At 40.6% G+C, this 20,023-nt stretch overlaps 1 protein-coding gene and 1 pseudogene across 1 annotated transcript; both read right to left on the reverse strand.

The window, feature by feature from the left end:
- Positions 1 to 1,920: 1,920 nt before the first annotated feature.
- Positions 1,921 to 7,063, reverse strand: LOC139442152 (uncharacterized; annotated as a pseudogene).
- Positions 7,064 to 15,045: 7,982 nt separating this feature from the next.
- On the reverse strand, positions 15,046 to 18,178 carry LOC139442084 (uncharacterized). Its single transcript, XM_071222866.1, has 4 exons — positions 17,159 to 18,178; positions 16,777 to 16,845; positions 15,361 to 15,450; positions 15,046 to 15,099 (listed from the first exon to the last, which is right to left on the reverse strand). Exons 1-4 carry the CDS (start codon positions 18,176 to 18,178, stop codon positions 15,046 to 15,048), a joined length of 1,233 nt encoding a protein of 410 aa, XP_071078967.1.
- Positions 18,179 to 20,023: the final 1,845 nt, after the last annotated feature.

Consider the following 20,023-nt stretch of genomic DNA (forward strand, 5'->3'; position numbering starts at 1 on the left):
TTAAAAAATATAAACAAAAGTATCCAAACATATTTAGGGCCACGAAAATATTTGTATCATACAAATACATATGATTATATACAAAATTAAAATTTAACAAAAAATATTCTTAAAAACTTCGAGACCGCTGTTTGCAGCGAAAGAATACACGCTGGTCAAGTAAGAAAAATGGAGCTTTGCGAAACGAACAGTTAATTGAGTAATTTACAGTTAATAACGAAACACTTTGAAGAGAATAACAAACGGCATGAAGCGATATTAACTCAATGCCCATCGGTTATTAGTTTGCCTTATCAATGTGGAATTTACGTAAAAAGGTACTCAACAGTTTGTGTATGGGCCAGACACGATAAAGGGAGACAATTTGAGGGGAGGTAACTCTTTTATGACAATAGTTCCGTCATGGTGCTATGTTCACAGCAGGGAAGTATCAGGTGTTATCTTCACTGCAATGAAAATATCACTTTTCTCACTTTTTGACAACCAAGTCTTTCACAGTGAAGTATATTATAACATTTAATGCATTCAAGGCTACTGTCGAACCCATTCAACAGGCGCATAGTCGAAGGACACCCCCAAATGAAACTTGCAATAACTGTTTAAAGAGTAGGCTTTGCGTAGTATTTAAGTTATGTGTGAAATGCATAAATGCTCTGCTTGCAAAATATCAAAACTTTCAGTTGTTTATCAGTTGTACGATCATGGCAACCGCGGTAAACAAACAACTCCATATGCATGATCTTGTAATACTATTACAATCCTTTTTAAATACCTATATTGATTCTCACGGATGCATAAATCTTTGAAAAAAATATATCACATTTTTGTCGAGTGTTCAAATGTTTTCGTGTGATGAACCTTCGAGCATTCACATGCTGTTGATGAGCATTGTGCACATTTGGGCGTGGCCTAACTCGCGATTTGTTTAGTTGAACAAAATCAACAAACACGGCGAAAATGAAAATATTGGATGATACACAAAATCTGAACTGGCATACATTCTGGGTAAAACATCCAAATGTAAAATAATGCAGATTACAAAAAATAATCAAAATACTTCAAAATTTCATAGGTCATTTCTGAAACCGGGAGCACGTAGCGCCTGTCACACAGCGAGGCAAAATATGCCAAAGATGTAAGCTATCATCAAGAAAATACCAAAATAGATCCAAATTCAAAAGGAACAGCATAATTTACTATTTGTCGTCACCTGTTTACTATTTATTGACCTGGGTAGCAGTCTTCACTCCTATGTTTCATATTGTGTAGTGATTGCCGCGGATGCGTAACATCAAATTTGTAAGTCTAACTCCGAAACCGTAATGGATTCCGCGCGATGATTTTAGAATAATAGTGAGTGAGTGAGGTTTTACGCCGCTTTTATCAATATTCCAGCAATATCACAGCGGGGGACACCAGAAATGGGCTTCACACATTGTACCCATGTCGGGAATCGAACCCGGGTCTTCGGCGTGATTAGAATAATAACAAATTGATCTGCTATATATAAAGTGGTCACTTCCACAGAGGTCGTCGTGGACTGAGATACGCTTGCTGAGAGATGAATATGGAGGAACGTAAAGAGAGCACAGAGTATAGAAACAAAATGAATGGTGTTTCGAACTGTGATAGCTTGTAAAGGGGTATTGGAGGGCCCTGGCCGTTTTTCAGTTTCTTTTTTCGTTAAATGCAAGTATCAATAAAAACTACACTGCCAAAGATTGGGAACTGATGTCGAATTTTATTTCAAAGCTTTTTACATGGGCATGGATATCTCCGGTCGTTATCAATGATCATAGCAACCTTATTTACATCTGCATTTTCTATTACTGTGTCTCAATGTGTCACTTGTTTGATCCATTTGTGAAACTGTTATCCAGTATACACGTATCTGATCAAATGCGGCCACCCGATGTCAGTCTATATCTTGAACTGCAGCAGGAGGAAGAAGTAGGTGATGAACAGTCCACACAACTGAAATGAATGAATGTTGAGTAACATGGCAGTCAACAATAGCTAGCAATAACTTTTTTACGGTGTCCTGTACATGGAATGGGTCAGATCGCTGACTTTGAGTACTGACGATTACGTGCCTCACTCTGGGAGTGTGGGTTCAAATTCTGAATGGGACTAACCCAAAAATGTACTTGAATCTGTACTTTCACGAGAATATGTTTTCCTAAATATAACGTTTGTTACATTTGACCACTTTCTAAATGGAATTGTGTATTCATAACATTCAATTAGCCTGGTGGTTGGAGACCAATAACCTCCTGAGTGACATTCAGTGTGGTTTCCGAAAAAACCCAGAAGTACCATTGACGATTTGATGCGTTTAAAATCATTTATTAAACATTACATTGTCACCAAACAACAGAATATGATATGATACAACGTGGAAACATGGTACTTTAAAAGATTTGCATGAATTTGGATTGAAGGGCAGATTACCTCAGTTCATACCTCAATTTTTAAATAACAATTTCATTTGGGCTCTACCCTGTCTGATCATTTCGATCAAGATCAGGGCTTCCCTCAAGCAGCATCCTATTTGTCACACGATTTAGCATCAGTATATTTTCACTGAAGTTTTGAACAACTGTGTTGATGGTTCACTTTTTATGGACAATTTGAACATTTCTTGTAGTAAGAATATAGGCACACGATTGAAAGACAGCTACAACTATCTGAACAAAATTAAAAATGGTTGAACGAAACTGGCTTCAAGTTTTCTTAATCACAAACAAACTGTATTCACTTTTGAGTGCGTGAGTTGGGTTCAACGCTGCATCTAACAGTATTCCAGTTATATCACGGTGTGTCAGCTTAATGTGGGAGAAAAGCCCGAAGTGATGCAGGTCACAGACGTTTCCCACTTCGGTGAAACCAACGGGTATGGTGCTGACAAACCTAGAAACATAATCGGGGCGAACCGGGATTCGAACCCACAATCATAAGTTTCTGGCGGGACGCAACTCTGCACAGCGACTTAGACGCCTTAGACGACTGCACCACCCGTGCCTCCTCCACGCAATTGGGATCGATGAAATGTATCAACCAAGTCAGCCAGTCTGACCACCCGATCCTGTTAGTCGCCTCTTATGACAAGCATAGTCGCCTATTACAGCAAGCATGGGTTGCTGAAGACCTATTCTACCCCGGATCTTCACAGGTTGATTAGTTACAGACCACCGTCTTATAGCTTGAATATTCCCGACTGCGGCGTGAAACAAGAAGCTAATGAACCTTCTCTCAAACAAGACTGCATTAGAATATCACTGGAATTCATAACTAAATAACATCCATATCAGTCAAATCCAGCATACAAACCCTCTGTATGAAAACCTGTTTCGAAATTTGTCAAACCTCTTTCGACCACTTGGAATCAAAATTCAACCATACATCACAGCAGCAAAATATCATATCACCTGCTCTACTTCTGTCTTCTCCTCCTTGGCAGGTCTCCTCAAATCATTCTATAATCCTAAACATTTTGGAACTATATAATGAACACTGTAATTCCCTGTGATCCCCAGAGAGGGGGCCTAGCTTTGGTTACTGGTGGCCTTTAGCCACTGTTTTAAACTGTATAAATAATGCTGCTATGCCCAAATATGTTTGAGAAATTTGTTTTTATATATAACTTTGTATTGATGACCCACTTATATATATATAAACTTTTTCTTGTCGCTTTATGGCTGATATAATGCCAATGCGACGTGAAATTTAAACTCTCTCACCCACTGAGACGTAGAGATCTCGTGAAGGACAGAAAACCCAAATTTTCTTGTTTTTCAGTCGAACATACTTGTCAATTCCAAAATATCACAAAGTCATGCAATACTTTATGTTAGTTGAACATACTTGTCAATTCCAAAATATCACAAAGTCATGCAATATTTCATGTTACTCATGTCACTATGCATTTGAATAGTGGTATATTGATTTAAATTGTCGAGATAAATGTTTGATTTAGTGGCATGGATTGTTGACGTTGCAACTTACAGTCAACAGGAACTCGTTTGTGATGACAAAGAAGTTGATGGCCGTGAATCCGGTGGATGTTCCTGTCAACTTGGCGACAAAGAGGTTCAGCTGAAAAACAGTAAGCAAGAATTGATGACAATGGCTCAAATATAAATGAATACAATCAGATTCATTGTAGATGTGATACTTTTTAATGCAATCCCTATCAATCCGACTGTACCATTCCTAGTGGTGTTGTTCAGAATAACAAACTTAATTAACAAACTGTGTTGCGGAGTTAAAACAGTTTGTCTAAATGTTTACAAAAAGTGGATTTCAGGCAAACAGTCTGCTTAAGCATTAGCCAAAAATATGATTTCAGGCAAACAGTCTGCTTAAGCATTAGCCAAAAATATATTTGTCCAAGGTGTGTATATCGAAATGTACTTTGTGATCTATACCGGTTAAGATCCATCCACACAATATAATATGAAGTAAAGATAATGTTTATAATTTCACAAAACAACGGGAATACAGCCTCAGGGTTTCACATTGCTTCTGGGCACAACAACAATAAATAATTTTTTAATTTGAAGTTTACACGATATACAGCTTTTCCATTGGACGAGAGGTCGGTCACATGACCGCGAAATTGACGTTCATAAGTGTATGAACGACACAATTTGACGTTCATACGTTTTTCATGAGACCGTGTTCTTGAAATGACGTAAACACTGACGGACTACTTCCACATTCCTGGGGAAACCCCTGGGAATTCCGTAGCAAGAAAACATGCATAAGCGTTCTTTCTGATCATTTCGAACCTTTATTCTTGGTCTCAGCCTTTCAGTATACATTGAGAAATGTCAAAAAGCGTGACTGCACGATTGTTCACGAATATCCTCGCTACGGCCCATCCTAATGAACAAACGAAGAAATGCACAGTCATCTAAACTATCGTAGTATCGACTCGATCCGTGCCTAGGCTGACATTGACCGTCTCCATCAATCTATGAATTTACCTTTGTGTCTGTTTGACGCATCTTTCTTCACCTTTCAATGATCGGCCATTTGATCAATGATGACTAACACATGTAACCGCCACAGGTTCATTAACAACTTCGGAAATCTCTCCCGTCACGTTTATCGTGTCGGCCATTTTGACGTCTTGTACTTGATGTAAATGTATTACGACGCGCTGTCATTGTGACTGACTTACTGAGGTAGTTCTTTACAGACCTTTCTCATCTGATGAGGATATGATTTGAACACATCTGCTGCGTAAGATGTTTCTGAAGAGCAAGTTGTGCATCCATACGCTCATGTCACCTCTCTTTTTGAGGAACTATTTTACTCCGCGATTTAGCTGGTTGTTGTATGGCTGTCAGTGTAAACATGAAGTCACACGTACTAAATATAATTGTGTTTAGATCTTGGCCTACATCCTTTGAGGTAAGAAATTGTGATAAAAAATTATAAGAATTGACTTTCACTTTGTGTGAGTTCATTGGAGTATGAACCTTCATAGAGTGAGGGCCAAACATTGTATGAACGTCGTCGCAAGCTCCGACGTTCATACAGTTTGGCCCTCAATCTATGAAGGTTCATACTCCAATGAACTCACACAAAGTGAAGGTCAATTCTTAATTAACATTCTCTTTTGGAACCAGTATTATATGACAAGAAATATATACCCACCTGACCTAGAAGTTCTGAAGTGGCGTTTTTTGTCCCAATGTTGAAAATATCATCCAGTAAAGAATGGGCCTGAAACAGTAGTACCCAGAAGATTTTGCAGCTAAATATCTAAACAGCAAATTTATGCACAGATTTTGTAAATAGTCGTGTGTGGGCAAATATCTCAAACATGAACACTAGACGGAAGAGGTGGTGGGAAATACACACCCATACTAGCATATAGCATAGTTGAACACATGGAGGAAAGCCTTAAAACATAATCAGAGACCAACTCACGACTACTGTATTCTTGTGCACAATCACGCACATTGAATTATGGAACTTTTTGGCACACCCCAAGGCGACCCGTTTATTCAGTAACACGCTACATTAAAGTGTGTACTTACCGCGTCATGTACATCTGAACTGCACCTTGTCAGCAATTTTATGATCACAAAACAACTTCCAAGCCAAAATAAATGGGTAAAAGTTGTAAACGTCACCTGTGGGTCATTTATCATCTGATACGTAATAAAACAGGCCAGGAGAACCTGACGGAACAACGATAGTCCGAAGATCCATTTGAAGGTTCTGTTGATGATATCCACAGCCTGACAAAGCTGTGTGTAGTGAGATCTCAGTTCTGGCAGACGTTCAGGGATGTTGTCATTTGTTCCTTGATCTGCTTGGAAAGGACCTGCCCAAATCTGAGGAACTGACCCTTGATGACCCTGGACACTACGACCACGAAGATTACAGGAAACACCCTTGCACCAGCGTTGAAAGAATGCAAGAGTGCGACTGCCAGTTGTTCCCCTGGAAACGGCCGAAGAATATCACCAAGGAAAGGTTTCGAAGTCGACAAATTGCCAAGAGTGATTGTAAAAACTGAAGCAATGTTGATGAAGAACAAAGCCCATGCACATGATGTCACAACCTTCAAATACTTAACTGGGCATATGAATCCACATCCCATTTCTTTTGTCACATTGTTGTCGAAAAGCGAATGCCAGTGTTGGAAGAAGGATCGCAGGAGACTCAGTCTTTGACATGAAACAATCATAATAGTTGCATTCAGTGAGCACTGAAGGTACCAGGATGTGAAGATTAACATCAAAGGTAAGCTTTCATTAAGAGGGAATATGCCAACAACACATCGGACAAAGTTGGACCACAGCAAAAGAAGAACCATGTAACAATACACTCGGTGGCTGAAGAATGCCAGTAGCCATGTAGATATTATCTTACGTCCATTCTGAGACTGTTCCAGTGTATTGCTATCCTGCTGTGGATCAAAGTAGATTCCAAATATTTTCATGGACCTCATCAAAAGAGGTTTCATTCTGTCCTCAATTGTTATAAACTTGCAATTGCTTGCAATGTTCGTTTCTTCCGAAGTGGGAATACTTTCTATTTTCATGATTGATGCTGGTATGTAATCTGCAGTTTCACTTGACAGAACGTCCAACTGATTGTTAAATTGTGTGCCTGTAATTCAGACGAACAACCTTTAACTTTCCGTGTGGTGATGCAGTGTAGAACTCATTCTTTTAATTAATATTTTGGTGCCTGAGTCTCATAATCAACCATGTGACAAGTTATGTAAAGCTGTCAAACAACGGAGAATGTTTTCCTGTAGGCCTCACAACCCTATTTGCCTTTCAAAACATGACAATGCAAACACACCATTACACGATAAACCAATCCAAATGACATTCAATTTTTGCCATAACGGCTTATGGCTAAATTAACATTTTAACTGGTTGGATGACAGCCCGAACACATACACTCTATTCCATAGAGTGAGTGAGTGAGTATGGTTTTACGCCGCTTTTAGCAATATTCCAGCAATATCACGGCGGGGGACACCAGAAATGGGCTTCACACATTGTACCCATGTCGGGAATCGAACCCGGGTCTTCGGCGTGACGAGCGAACGCTTCAACCACTAGGCTACCCGACCGCCCCCTATTCCATAGAACAGACATGCAATGAAGTGTACATAAACCTTTGTTTGTATTCTGCAGGAGATGGAGGGTACAGAGCTGACAGTCAGTGCAGACAAATAACAATACAAATGTGAATTTATGAAATAGCTTTCTATGTACTGATGTTTTTAATCAGTGGTAGAGCGTCCACCCAGAGAGCGGAAGGTCCGGATTGCCTGTAATTATCCCTCTCAGGGATTGACCCACATAGCACAAATACAATAATTCCAATTTGTTGACTAAAAATACAAAAACCGAACAGTTAGGACGTTGTCAATACATACCCCAAACGTATTTTCAAACACACACCAGTGTTAATTTCAGATGATTTTGAATATCATATGTCTACGGTATACTTGTGAACATAATAACATACTATATCGAGCGGTATTAAAATATCAAAGCATGAGTTTTGGTTTGCCCATCAATTGTTTGGCTTAATGTGGGAATAGCGCCGAGCAAGAATGACAACATGTCATCTTCATCTTGCATTTCAAAGTTTACCGTCGTGCTCACATCAAAAGCATCAATACGTTTTGAAAAGAAATAGTTTCTTTAACACAAGAGAGATTCATAATGTAATATGACATGTTTGTCATAGTCCGTGGCGTGCTTGTGACACAACCTACACTCTACAGACTGTTCGGGTTGTGAGGAGATTTTTTACGCACAGTTTATCGTTGTTTGGAATACTAAAAAACCCGAAACCAGTACGGATGTACGGTTAATCTTGAATGGATATTTTTGTTGCGCGATAAGCCTGAATTAACTGAAACATTGCGAACCCATTGCTGTTCTGCTGCTCTGTTGACTATAGTTCTCCATTTTGCTTTGTTTGGAAACACTCCACAAGTAAGATAAGAACACACGTAGTTATTTAGATTATATTCAGTAAGAGCTGACATAAGATCTCCGTTTGAAGACTCCAAGCAAAATACCTGTATATTTGAGTCCTTTGACATACGTTGATAGGTCTGTCATAGAAACTTGTTTTAAGCATCATTTTTTGCCAGTGTTTGACAGAACTAGCTCATTGGAGGTTGAGACCCGTGAAGATCCGGGGTAGAATACGTCTTCAGCAACCCATGCTTGTCGTAAAAGCCAACTATGCTTGTCGTAAAAGCCAACTATGCTTGTCGTAAGAGGCGACTAACGGGATCAGGTGGTCAGGCTCGCTGTCTTGGTTGATGCATGGCATCGATGGATCGATGCGTGGATCGATGCTCATGATATTAATCAATGGATTGTCTGGTCCAGACTCGATTTCTTACAGACCGCCGTCATATAGCTGGAATATTGCTGAGTGCGGCGTTAAACCACAAACCAACCAACCACTCAACTATATTCACCTGCTCTGCATATGTCTTCGCCTTCGCAGTGCGTCCTCTTCACATGTGCCACACAGAGATGTCTTAAATGTGTTGTCAAATATGACACACGAACACACTTGAGTCACATTATAGCTCATTAATCTCAGAAAGTGGATAATCTGTGGATAAAGTATTTATGTTCTTTTAATACTCTCAAAACACATTTTATAAAGTGAACTAAAAATGTACAAACCAGTGTTTACTCAGCAATCCATTTCTGCCAATCACCTCCCCCGTTGTATGCACGTACGCGCTTTAAAAGCCCATTGTAAATACGCGTGTTCACAAGCCATGTGTTTATATATTCTACACAGTCAAGCAAAGTACGCGTGATGGTGAACCTTTCATCACGAGGGACACATGTATGAGGTTCGTCCGCATCTGTTCTAAGATATTCGTGATTCTACCATGTTATTGTAGGATGCTTGATTCTTGCTAAAGCTTTTTGGTTCCAAATTACAAAAAGAGGTATCTACTCTACAGTGGAAACACATACGAAATAATCTCCTAAGAAAACCGACTGTGGCCATGACGACATCATCGCAAAATGACCTGATCATATCCTTATTGACAACCCAAGAAGGTATGAAAGATTGTTTGTTTTAAATTCATAAAATATATTGATTCCCACTTGGGTGCTTAAGATGCCGAGTATTAATTCGGAAATAACTGTAGGGAGATAAGGGTTTGTCAAGAGCAGTTTTAGCTGCATCATCGACTTTCGAGTTATACAATACCAACATGACTTGGTTTCCTGCAAAATATTGGCTAGTTAAAAAATCATTGCAAAGTTCTAAAATGTCTAGGATTATAGTATGATTCTAGGAGACACTTTTAAGTGCCCGTAAAAAACACAAGCAATCTGAAAACAGGATGAATGTTTTCAATTGGTTTTGTTGTTTGATATAGGTCAAAGCTCTTTAGCTTAGGCCTCAACAGTGAAGAGAGAACTATAATCTGGCATTCTTGAGGAAACAGTTAAAACTTGGCCACCATCCTTGGGCCTGTCTGTAATAATGGATCTGTGGAACTTGCTATATTCCTGTTAAAATACCAAAGGTTTCGTCTCGGAAGATTTTAGCTTGGCGAGAGTGAGGTCCACCTCTGGCTTCACCATCTGCCAGCGAGAAGAACACAGAAGTCGGTAAAGAGAAATGATATCAAAATCTGTTTTAGCTGCTGTGGTGTGTGCTTGAATTCTGATTCCAAGAGCTGGAACCAGGTTTTTTTCAACCCCCACAAAGAGGGTTGAAAACACAATTACATGCTGGGTTTAACTGATTTGAATGAAATTTAATGTTATATTGCAGTGATGACTTAATGCGGCGTTCTTCAAGGAAAGGTTCATTAACCTCAACATCCAGACTGCCCACAGGGCATGTCCTGAAAGCTCCACGACAGAGTAGCCTAAGGCCTTGGTGGTGTAATGGAACATTGGAACCATAATTTAGTTTGAATCGTATTACTGATCCCCTCCCCACACGGAATTTGAAACAAACTTGCAAGAAGTCAAGAGCCTTCAGGCACTTTGCCTTCAGAGTGAGTGAGTTAGGTTAACACCGCTTTTAACATTATTCAAGTTATATCGCGGCGTGTCAGCTTAATTTTGGAGGAAAGCCTGAAGTGTTGCAGGTCTCTGACGTTTACCACTTCAGTGAAACCCACGAGCACGGGTATGGTGCTGACGAACCTGGAAACATAATCGGGGCGAACCGGGATTCGAACCCACAATCATAGGTTTCTGGTGTGTCCAAGGGACGCAACTCTGCACAGCGAATCGCGGCGCCTTAGACGACTGGGCCACCCGTGCCCCCTGCCTTTAGATATTAGATTAGTGGGCCTCCTCTATTATCTTGATCTAAAATAAGTCTGGATCCGGGTGGTGTTTGTATTTATGGCATAAGTGAACACAGTTTGTCATGGAGTTAAGCCAATTTCTTTGGCCCATTTTCGGATTTTAAGACGTAGTTGTAGCTGTCTTCTATCGAATGCATGTTCTTACCACGGGAAGAAAAGTGACTGCCTTGAGGGACGCCCTGAAAGGATCAGACAGAGGATAGAGCCTACTCGCATTTGATACTGGTTAAAAACTGAGACGTGAGGTAATCCGCACTTCATTACAAACTTGGGCAGGATCGGTTCCGACCAGGCTTGGTATAGGAATGATACTGGTGTTATGCCACCATGGATGAAAATGTCCGGTTGTCAGTATTTATCACATATATACTCACACGCCAAAAAAACGCAAGTGGTTTTAAGCAAATAGGTAACAAACACGGAACCATAAATTGATACGAATTTTAGCATATAGTGAATCCTGATGGTGTGATCAATATTTTTGGTTGCATTTTGGAAGCCACGAGTAAAAACGCAACATAAAAAACGAATCGCCAAAACGCACCATTTCAATAAATATGTGGGTATCATGCACCCATTTCTCGCAAAATCGAAAATGCACGAACTGTAGTGGGTACAAAACTGTGGCCTATTCTTGGACCTACCACTCCTTGGTCAACAATGCCACGCCTAACTCAAATTCAGAGAAACCAGGCTATCGGACGTTTGGAAGCTGGAGAGTCTGTCCAAGATGTTGCCAGTCATTTCAACGTTAACATAACCACAATTTACCGTCACCTACATCGATACAATGCTACACAGACCACAGATGACCTTCCTTGGGGCGGTCGTCCTAGGGTCTCCCCATCTCGACAAGATCGGCAGATTACCTGTCAACACCAGAGACATCCGTTCCTAACTGCAAGTGAAAGTGCTCGACAGACCATTGGAACACATAATCGACACATTAGCCGGGACACTGTGATCCGACGTCTCCGTTCCAACAACCTCAGATGTCGCCGACCAGCACGTCGTCCTGTTCTCCAACCACGGCATCGACAAGCACGACTTAAGTGGGCACAGGGTCATCACAATTGGCGTCATCGTGAGTGGGGGCGTGTCATCTTCTCTGATGAAAGTTGCTTTTGTGCCTCCCATGCAGACGGAAGAGTCAGAATTTGGCGGCCTCGAGGTGATCGTTTCGCTGACAGAAACGTTGTGGAAAGGGATCCATGGGGTGGCCCTAGCGTCATGATATGGGCAGGGATTGGACTTAATGCGAGACTTGGACCCATGTGCTTTCTGAATGTTGGTCAAGGTCGTGGACGGGGCGTCACTGCTCAACGGTATATCGACCAAGTGATCATACCCCACGTTGTTCCATTTTTTGCACAACATCAACAACACATTTTCCAGCAGGACAACGCTCGTCCCCATGTTGCCAGAGCTATCATGGCCTTTCTGCAACAACACAACATCCGTGTTCTACCGTGGCCAGCCCTCAGCCCTGATCTGAACCCCATCGAACACTTGTGGGATGAGGTTCAAAGGCGTCTGCACAATGTGCGCCCATTCCCTACAACTGCCGATGAACTACGCACAGCTGCTCTGGATGTGTGCAGGAGGATCCCTAGGGCCTTCACAAATCGTCTGATCCACTCAATGTACAGGAGATGTGTGGCATAGATCAATGCTAATGGTGGTCACACCAGGTATTTACTGACGTTGTGGGTATTGACCCGAAACTGTGTGAGCCCTTAACATTTGAAAAAAACATATATGTCATCTGCCTTTTAATCCATTAAACTGTCTTTAGTCAATTTTTGCCCTATTAGTATTTCTTGTCTTTACTGTTGAAAATAAATAACATGTATACTGTATACTCGACTTGCGTTTCTTTTGCGTGTGAGTATATTAAATTGCGTTTACAAACATGAATCGGGCAAATGTTTCAGGAGCTGGTAATGAATGTTGTCAGCAACTGAAAGACATGAAAGGAGTGCTTTCTGAATCAGCTGCACTCTAGGATACTGTACAACTCACGTGAATAGACAGCTTAGGACGATGTGACATTACGTGAAATGGCGTCGCCGTTGGACGATCATGGCGGAGAAAGAGCAACAGCGATCGTGTTGTTTGACTGCAGTATGTGGCTAAATATTCTATGCTGAACGAGAGAAAAGGGATTATCGTATGTGTCCATGATTGCTCATTCTTGTCGACATCACCTCGGACAATCTTGTCACGTTAGTGGCTGCTGTGACACGAAAAGAGTGCTTTGTTTACGTTTCGGGTAACCCTGCATCGTGGGGTTGGTTGACATATTCTTTTTAAGAGTATTTACTTCCATAGGCTGCTAGGAAGATCAACAACATGATTTCAGAGTCGAAGAGGGATGCGGATTATATAATTCAATTTTTGTTTGCTTTCGTTGAAAAAGGAAGCGTTTTAGACTTTATTGGGCAATTGTCACCATTACATTTTGTTGAAATTCCGTAAAAATCATTATCATGTGAGTGGATTCACAGGTTCATCACTTGATTTTCTGGTTTGTTTGCATTCTGCCATCACATGTCACGAGTACTGTCGTGTGGGATCAGGCAACAAACAAACACCTACACTTTGTACAAATTGTGGGAGCGTCATGACATCAGCCCATCATGACGTAAATAGTGTACTTTTTCATGGGATAAAATACTGTCGGTGCCTTAGACCTTTCAGAGAAGCATCTTGTAGGTTCATTCTCTACTCTGCCACAATCATGACAGGTTCATTCACCAAATGCACACTGCTCAACATTAGATCTATTCAGCAGCATGAACACTTATTTTAATGTTAATGTCATATATTCACATGGTGTCTCTCACATACATCTATTGAAGCCAACGTATTTTATGGCTTAGAGAAAGTTAAAAGACCTTCGTCACATATCAGTAAACAAGGTTCATATTCAGCCCTATCACATTTAGGGCCGAAGCAAAACAAGCCCATCAGTACTCCTGTCATACGACGACGGTCTGTAAACAAATCGATTCTGGACCAGATAAACCTGCGACATGAACGCAATTATATACTATCGTTTAGAAATTCCAAAGAATACCCGAAAACAGGTATGAGGCAATGCACACTGTCCTTTTTTTTATGCAAATTCGGTAAGTGACGGATGCTACTTATAGGGCAGGATATGCTTATCCTTTTCGCGGACCCCTTTCTAGTCGAATCTATTTCAGAAGATAAACGAGGCTTTGACTTTAATATATATTGTGATCTCCACGTTTGGTGCATCAGAAATACCGTACGTATATGTTGATCCAAGTGAGCTAAACGTTATGTATGCCAAAAAACAAACTACATAATTCAACCTGTATATGTGTTTATTGCCTGAACGCTTTTGATTTTTGGGCAGGGGGATAAGGCCAATCCTGTGGTATTCAACCACATTTCCGTCGGAATTGCAAGAAATAGTGAAACCACCAGACCTTCCTGTAAATATTGCACAGTTCAAGAAGAAACGTATATCGGGAAACGAAACGTTACGGAGGGACAAAGAACTCGTTTGCTTATTCTCTGAATAGAAAACCAAACATTTTATTTGATAGTCATTTGCACTTACTGATACACATTGTTAGCTGTTGCATTTAATCAGGTTGTTGATAAAGGAGAGGTGAGTGTTGGGTAAGCGAATGTGGGGCCTAATTATAGAGTGTGTAGGCATAATTATGTCAGAACAAATTTGATAATTGTTTTGTGTTTTATCTCCTACTTTGGGAATGGGCGCTAAACCATTATGTCGACAGCAACTGGGAGAATCTCAACATGAACAAATAGCATCTCAGTGTGTGGTTGTCTACATGTACTTGATTTTGCAATTTTAGCTAAAAGGGTAGTAAGAGCAGTCACAGAGGGGTGGGTAAAATGTACATCTCATATGTTTTTTCTAACATTAACAAAAATAAAAGACCACCCACAATAAAATGTACAATGCCAAAGGTTGAGAACTGATATCATTTTTTTATTTCCAGAGGAGATTTTATCTTTTCATCAGAGTGAAACTGTAAGTGGGCCATGCCAGCTGTGGTAGTTTTCACTGATCTTGGCGATCTTACAGCTGCAATTGTCGTTACTGTGGCATAGAGTAAGTCTCCATTTTGAGGACAGGGCACTTGGTGTGTATGAATCTATCCACATGAGGACAACCCAGTGTCAGCCTATATCTTGAATTGCAGCAGGAGGAAGAAGTAGGTGATGAACAGTCCACCCAACTGAAATGAATGAATGTTGAATTACATGGCAGTCAACAATAGTTCGCAATAACTAACAAAAACATACCCAAGATTGTCTTGTTTATCAGTCAAACGTTTTTTTCAGTTTCCAAATATCACAAAGCCATGCACTATTTCATGCCATGTTATGTTGTATGTCGTATCATTGAACAGTGGTATATTGATTTCATTAATGTCCAATGTCCTGTGGCAAGACAGATGTTAGATTTTATGGTATTTATTGTTGACGTTTCAACTTACAGTCAGAAGGAACTCGTTTGTGATGACAAAGAAGTTAATGGCCGTGAATCCAGTGGATGTTCCTGTCAACTTGGAGACAAAGAGGTTAAGCTGAAAAAGTAAGGAAGAATTGATGATGATGGCCCGATCACAAATAAATACAAACATTGCAAGTTTCCCTGGAATGTTTGATTAAAATATTGCAGCAAAAGGTGATGAGTGATTGGTCAGTCGGGGCGTGACAACGTGCAATATAGTTCCAGCTGAACCTTGTTTTAAGGCAGTAGCGTAACTACCATTTTGGCAAAGACACATCTGTCAAGTATCTCCTTTGGCGGCAATCGGTCGGGAAGGGGAAGCTTCTCTAGGCCAAAGTAGAGATAATATATGGACAACAACGCCTTTGTTGAATGTAAAGGCGAAGTTTAGGTATAGAACCTTATACCGTTGTAAAGCAAGGCTGAATGGGGCCCTAAGGCATCTTTGTTAGTTCCCGCACTCACTCGTCCTGGGGTCTAATTGGGCTAGTGTTGGAGCCAAGCGAATGTGGCATCAAGCCTGTTAAGAGCCTCCCATTGTTACTTCATTTTGAAATATACAGATACCCCACTCATCGACACAATGACACAATGACACAAAGCAAGATATAAATGCCTTTTACGGGACACCTTCCGCCATTTTTTATTTATTTTGGTAGGAAATGTGTAAGATCTTGTTCCTCAGTAATGCCTTCTAACCTTTTCAGCCTCCCACTAAAGTAAACTGTTTTACAATCGGGACAAGACCCTAAGTCGCCGAGGTCTACACGTACAGTCATGGGAACTAAAACCGACCGTCCTCGCTGAATGTCTTCACAATTTATGTTTCAAATACTGCCTGCACTTATAGGAGGCCTAGATTTTCGGTATGTTAGTCTATTATTTTGGCGTTGATGACAATTATCTGATATAAGCTTATGTATCGTATATCTATTTATTACTTTATTTAGTGTTAGTTAATGGATAAGCTTAAAATACCATAAAAGCATAAAAAAGAAATATGCTGTTTCTGAAGGACTAAATTAAAAAATACAACCAAAGCATTTGTCTGGTCTTTGTGTGGACTGAAAACTATTGTCATGAATGTCTGTATTATTAGAGTGAAGAATGGTGTTTTTAGTAAACATTTTGTACCAATTTATATTGATACATTCATAATACATCAACTCATTTGTTATGCAGAGAAAACAAATCCATACATACCTTCACAGGCACCATACCTATATGCCTAGATAGGACCAAGTTGGAACCCCTTAGACAAATCCTCAATGGACCCATTTCTCAGCCCACATTGTTGGTCCAATCTAATTTTGCTGGCTAGGCGTTTCTTCGAGGAATAACATAAATAATTAAAATTCCCTTTGGGAGCCAGTATTGTATGGCAAAAACATATACCTACCTGTCCCAGAAGTTCTGCAGTTGCGTTTTTTGTTCCAATCTGGAAAATGTCGTCCAGCAAGGAATGGGCCTGAAATAGTTTTTTAACATTTTGTAGATGTGTATCTAAACAGCCATCGTAGGCTGAGAATTTGGAAATAGTTATGCCTATTATATACACTAAGGAATATATCGTGTATTATATAACTAGCAACATTGAAATACCATGGTCACAATGCCTGAAGAAATCACAAACCTAGAAACTTAACCAAACGAATTTGCGATTCGAACCCACGATCATCTCTCTGGCACACCTGTTTGGTGCAACCACGTCACGCACATTTATTTGTGGAACTGTAGAGAACTGGGTCAGAGTGAGTTGCTAAATTAAAGTGTATACTTACTGCGTCATGTACACCAGAACTGCTCATTGTCAGCAAAATAACAATCACAAAACAACTTCCCAACCAATACGAATAGATAAAAGTTTTAAACATTTCCTCTCGGTAGTTTATCAGCTGATACGATACAAAGCAGGCCAGGAAAACCTGAAGGAAAAGGGATAGTCCGAGGATCCATTTGAAGGTTCTGTTGATGATATCCACAGCCTGACAAAGCTGTGTGTAGCGAGATCTCAGTTCTGGCAGACGTTCAGGGATGTTGTCATCTGCTTCTTTGATCTGCTTGGAAAGGACCTGCCCAAATCTGAGGAATTGACCTTTGATGACCCTGGACACTTCGACCACGAAGATTACAGGAAATACCCATGCACAGGTGTCGAAAGTAAACACAATAACATTGAGTGCGACTGTCCATTGTTCCACTGGAAAAGGACGAAGAATATCAACAAGGAAAAGATTAGAATTCGAAACATTGCCAAGAGTGACTGTAAAACATGCAGCTACGCTGACGACAATTACAGCCCATGCACTTGATGTTGCAACATTCAAATACGTTATTGGGCATTTGTATCCACATCCGATTTCTTTCGTCACATTGTTGTTGAAAAGAGAATCCCAATGTTTGTAGAAGGATCGCAAGTGGCCAAGTCTCTGACATGAAACAACCATGATAGTTGCATTCAATGAGCACTGGAGATACCAGAAAGTGAGACAGATCCTCAAGGGTAAACCTTTATTAAGAGGGAATATGCCAACAGCATTTCGGACAAAGTTGAACCACAGCAAAAGAAGAACCATGTAACAATACACTCGGTGGCTGAAGAATGACAGTAGGCTTGTAGATATTCTCTTACGTCCATTCTGTGACTGTTCCAATGCATTGCTATCCTGCTGTGGGTCAAAGTACATTCCAAATATTTTCATGGATATCAATAGAGGTTTCATTCTCTTCTCAAGTGCAATGCACTTGTAATTGTTTGCAATGTTCTTCCCATCAGAAACGTCAATACTTTCTATATTCATGATTGATGCTGGCATGTAATCCGTTACTTCATTCGACAAAACGTCCAATTGTTAATTTGAATTGTGCCTGTAGTTCAGATGAAAGGCATATTCATCCCTGTGCGGTGATGCGGTTTAGAATTGACGCTTTGAAACAACACAGTGAGGTGCCCGTGTCACATTATCAATCACGTGACAATTAATGTAAAGCTTTCGAACAAGGCTGACTATGTACCTGTCGATATCCACAGCCACCTTAACCCCATAAACCCCATTTACTTTTTAAAGATTCAAACGTAAACCAAGCAGCACACTGAAAATCACACTTTGTACGGCAAATGGCTGCATAATCAACTGATTGGAATTGATCGGGGAAGCATCAACTCTATTTGGTAATGAAGCCACATAATCAGAAACCTGTATGTGCATTATGCAAGAGTATAGAACCCGCTATCAGTGAAGAGTACAAACAGTTTTCTATGGTGGCACGTGCTGATGGTTTTGTGACTGTCGATAAATTGATATTCAGGTAAGTGCTGTAACATGGCTAATAGCTAAAACGGAGATCGCACTTATTTAAGGTTAGGTTCAACCAATCAAGTTTTGCAAGCTATTTGATGTAACATACCCTCACAGGGATTGACCCATATAGCACAAATACAATAACGCTGATTTGTAGACACAAAATACGTTTAGGATGCAGTCACTACAGGACACAAGCTAATGATTCAAATTTCAAGGAAAGCAACAGTATTTCAATATGGTCCAAAGTATACTGAGTCAAATTAAAAACTTCACATTTTTAAAAGTAATCCCATATATGATATACAACGGACAAATGTATCAGAGAAGGTAATTTTTAATCATTAATGTCCAAAGAAGGATTTTACTTAACGGTAACCATAATTTGTTCCAAGCACCTACGGTATTCGGTAATAACATCAACAGTTGAAATCATAAGTCCCAAGCACGAGAATCTGATGGCACACAAGTTCAGTAGCATGTATGGCCACCATGTGCGTTGACAACTGCCACACAACGCCTCCGCAAGGACCTTGTGATGCTTGTGAACACATGATTGGGAAGACGACGCCATTGTTGCTGCAAAATGGTGCCAAGATCTTGCAAATTCTGTGGTTGGTTCTGGAGAGTGTGCAGACTTCTGCCAAGAGCATCCCAGACGTGTTCGATGGGATTGAGGTCGGGAGACCTTGACGGCCACTCCATGACGGCCACTCCATGACGGCCACTCCATGACGTTGACTTCCGCATTCTGAAGGAAATTCCTTGTCAAAATTGCTGTGTGGGGTCTGGCATTGTCGTGTTGGAAGATCAAACCGGGTCCATGTGCTGCCATAAAAGGCAGAAGTTCTGGTGCCAGTACCTGGTCGCGGTAAGCAGCAGCGTTGAGGTTGCCACGGATGACAAGAAGCCTGGAACGTGCATTGCCACAGAAAACACCCCACATCATGACACTTCCGCCTCGAAATCTGTCAACTTCCTGTACACAACACTGGCCTATACTTTCACGTCGGCGCCTCCACACCCTCGCCCTACCATCAGCAAATTGAAGATTAAATAGGGATTCATCACTGAAGACGACTTGATTCAAATTCCTCTGAGTCCATCGTAAGTGTCGCTGTGCCCACAATTGACGCTGACGTCTGTGTAATTGAGTCAGAATCGGCCCGCAGTATGGCCGTCGTGCTTGAAGGTGAGCAGTTCTCAGACGGTTTCGAACAGTTTGCGCACTCAGTCTACCCCTAAACAGTTCATTTCTGGTTGATGTTGCCGTCAAAACTCGGTTACGGAGGTGACGTAAGACAATCTGACGATCCTCTGCATGTGACGTCACACGTGGTCGAC

The sequence above is a fragment of the Haliotis cracherodii genome, unplaced genomic scaffold (assembly GCF_022045235.1).
Source record: "Haliotis cracherodii isolate W230 unplaced genomic scaffold, xgHalCrac1.p SCAF_5, whole genome shotgun sequence".
Classification (NCBI taxonomy): domain Eukaryota; kingdom Metazoa; phylum Mollusca; class Gastropoda; order Lepetellida; family Haliotidae; genus Haliotis; species Haliotis cracherodii.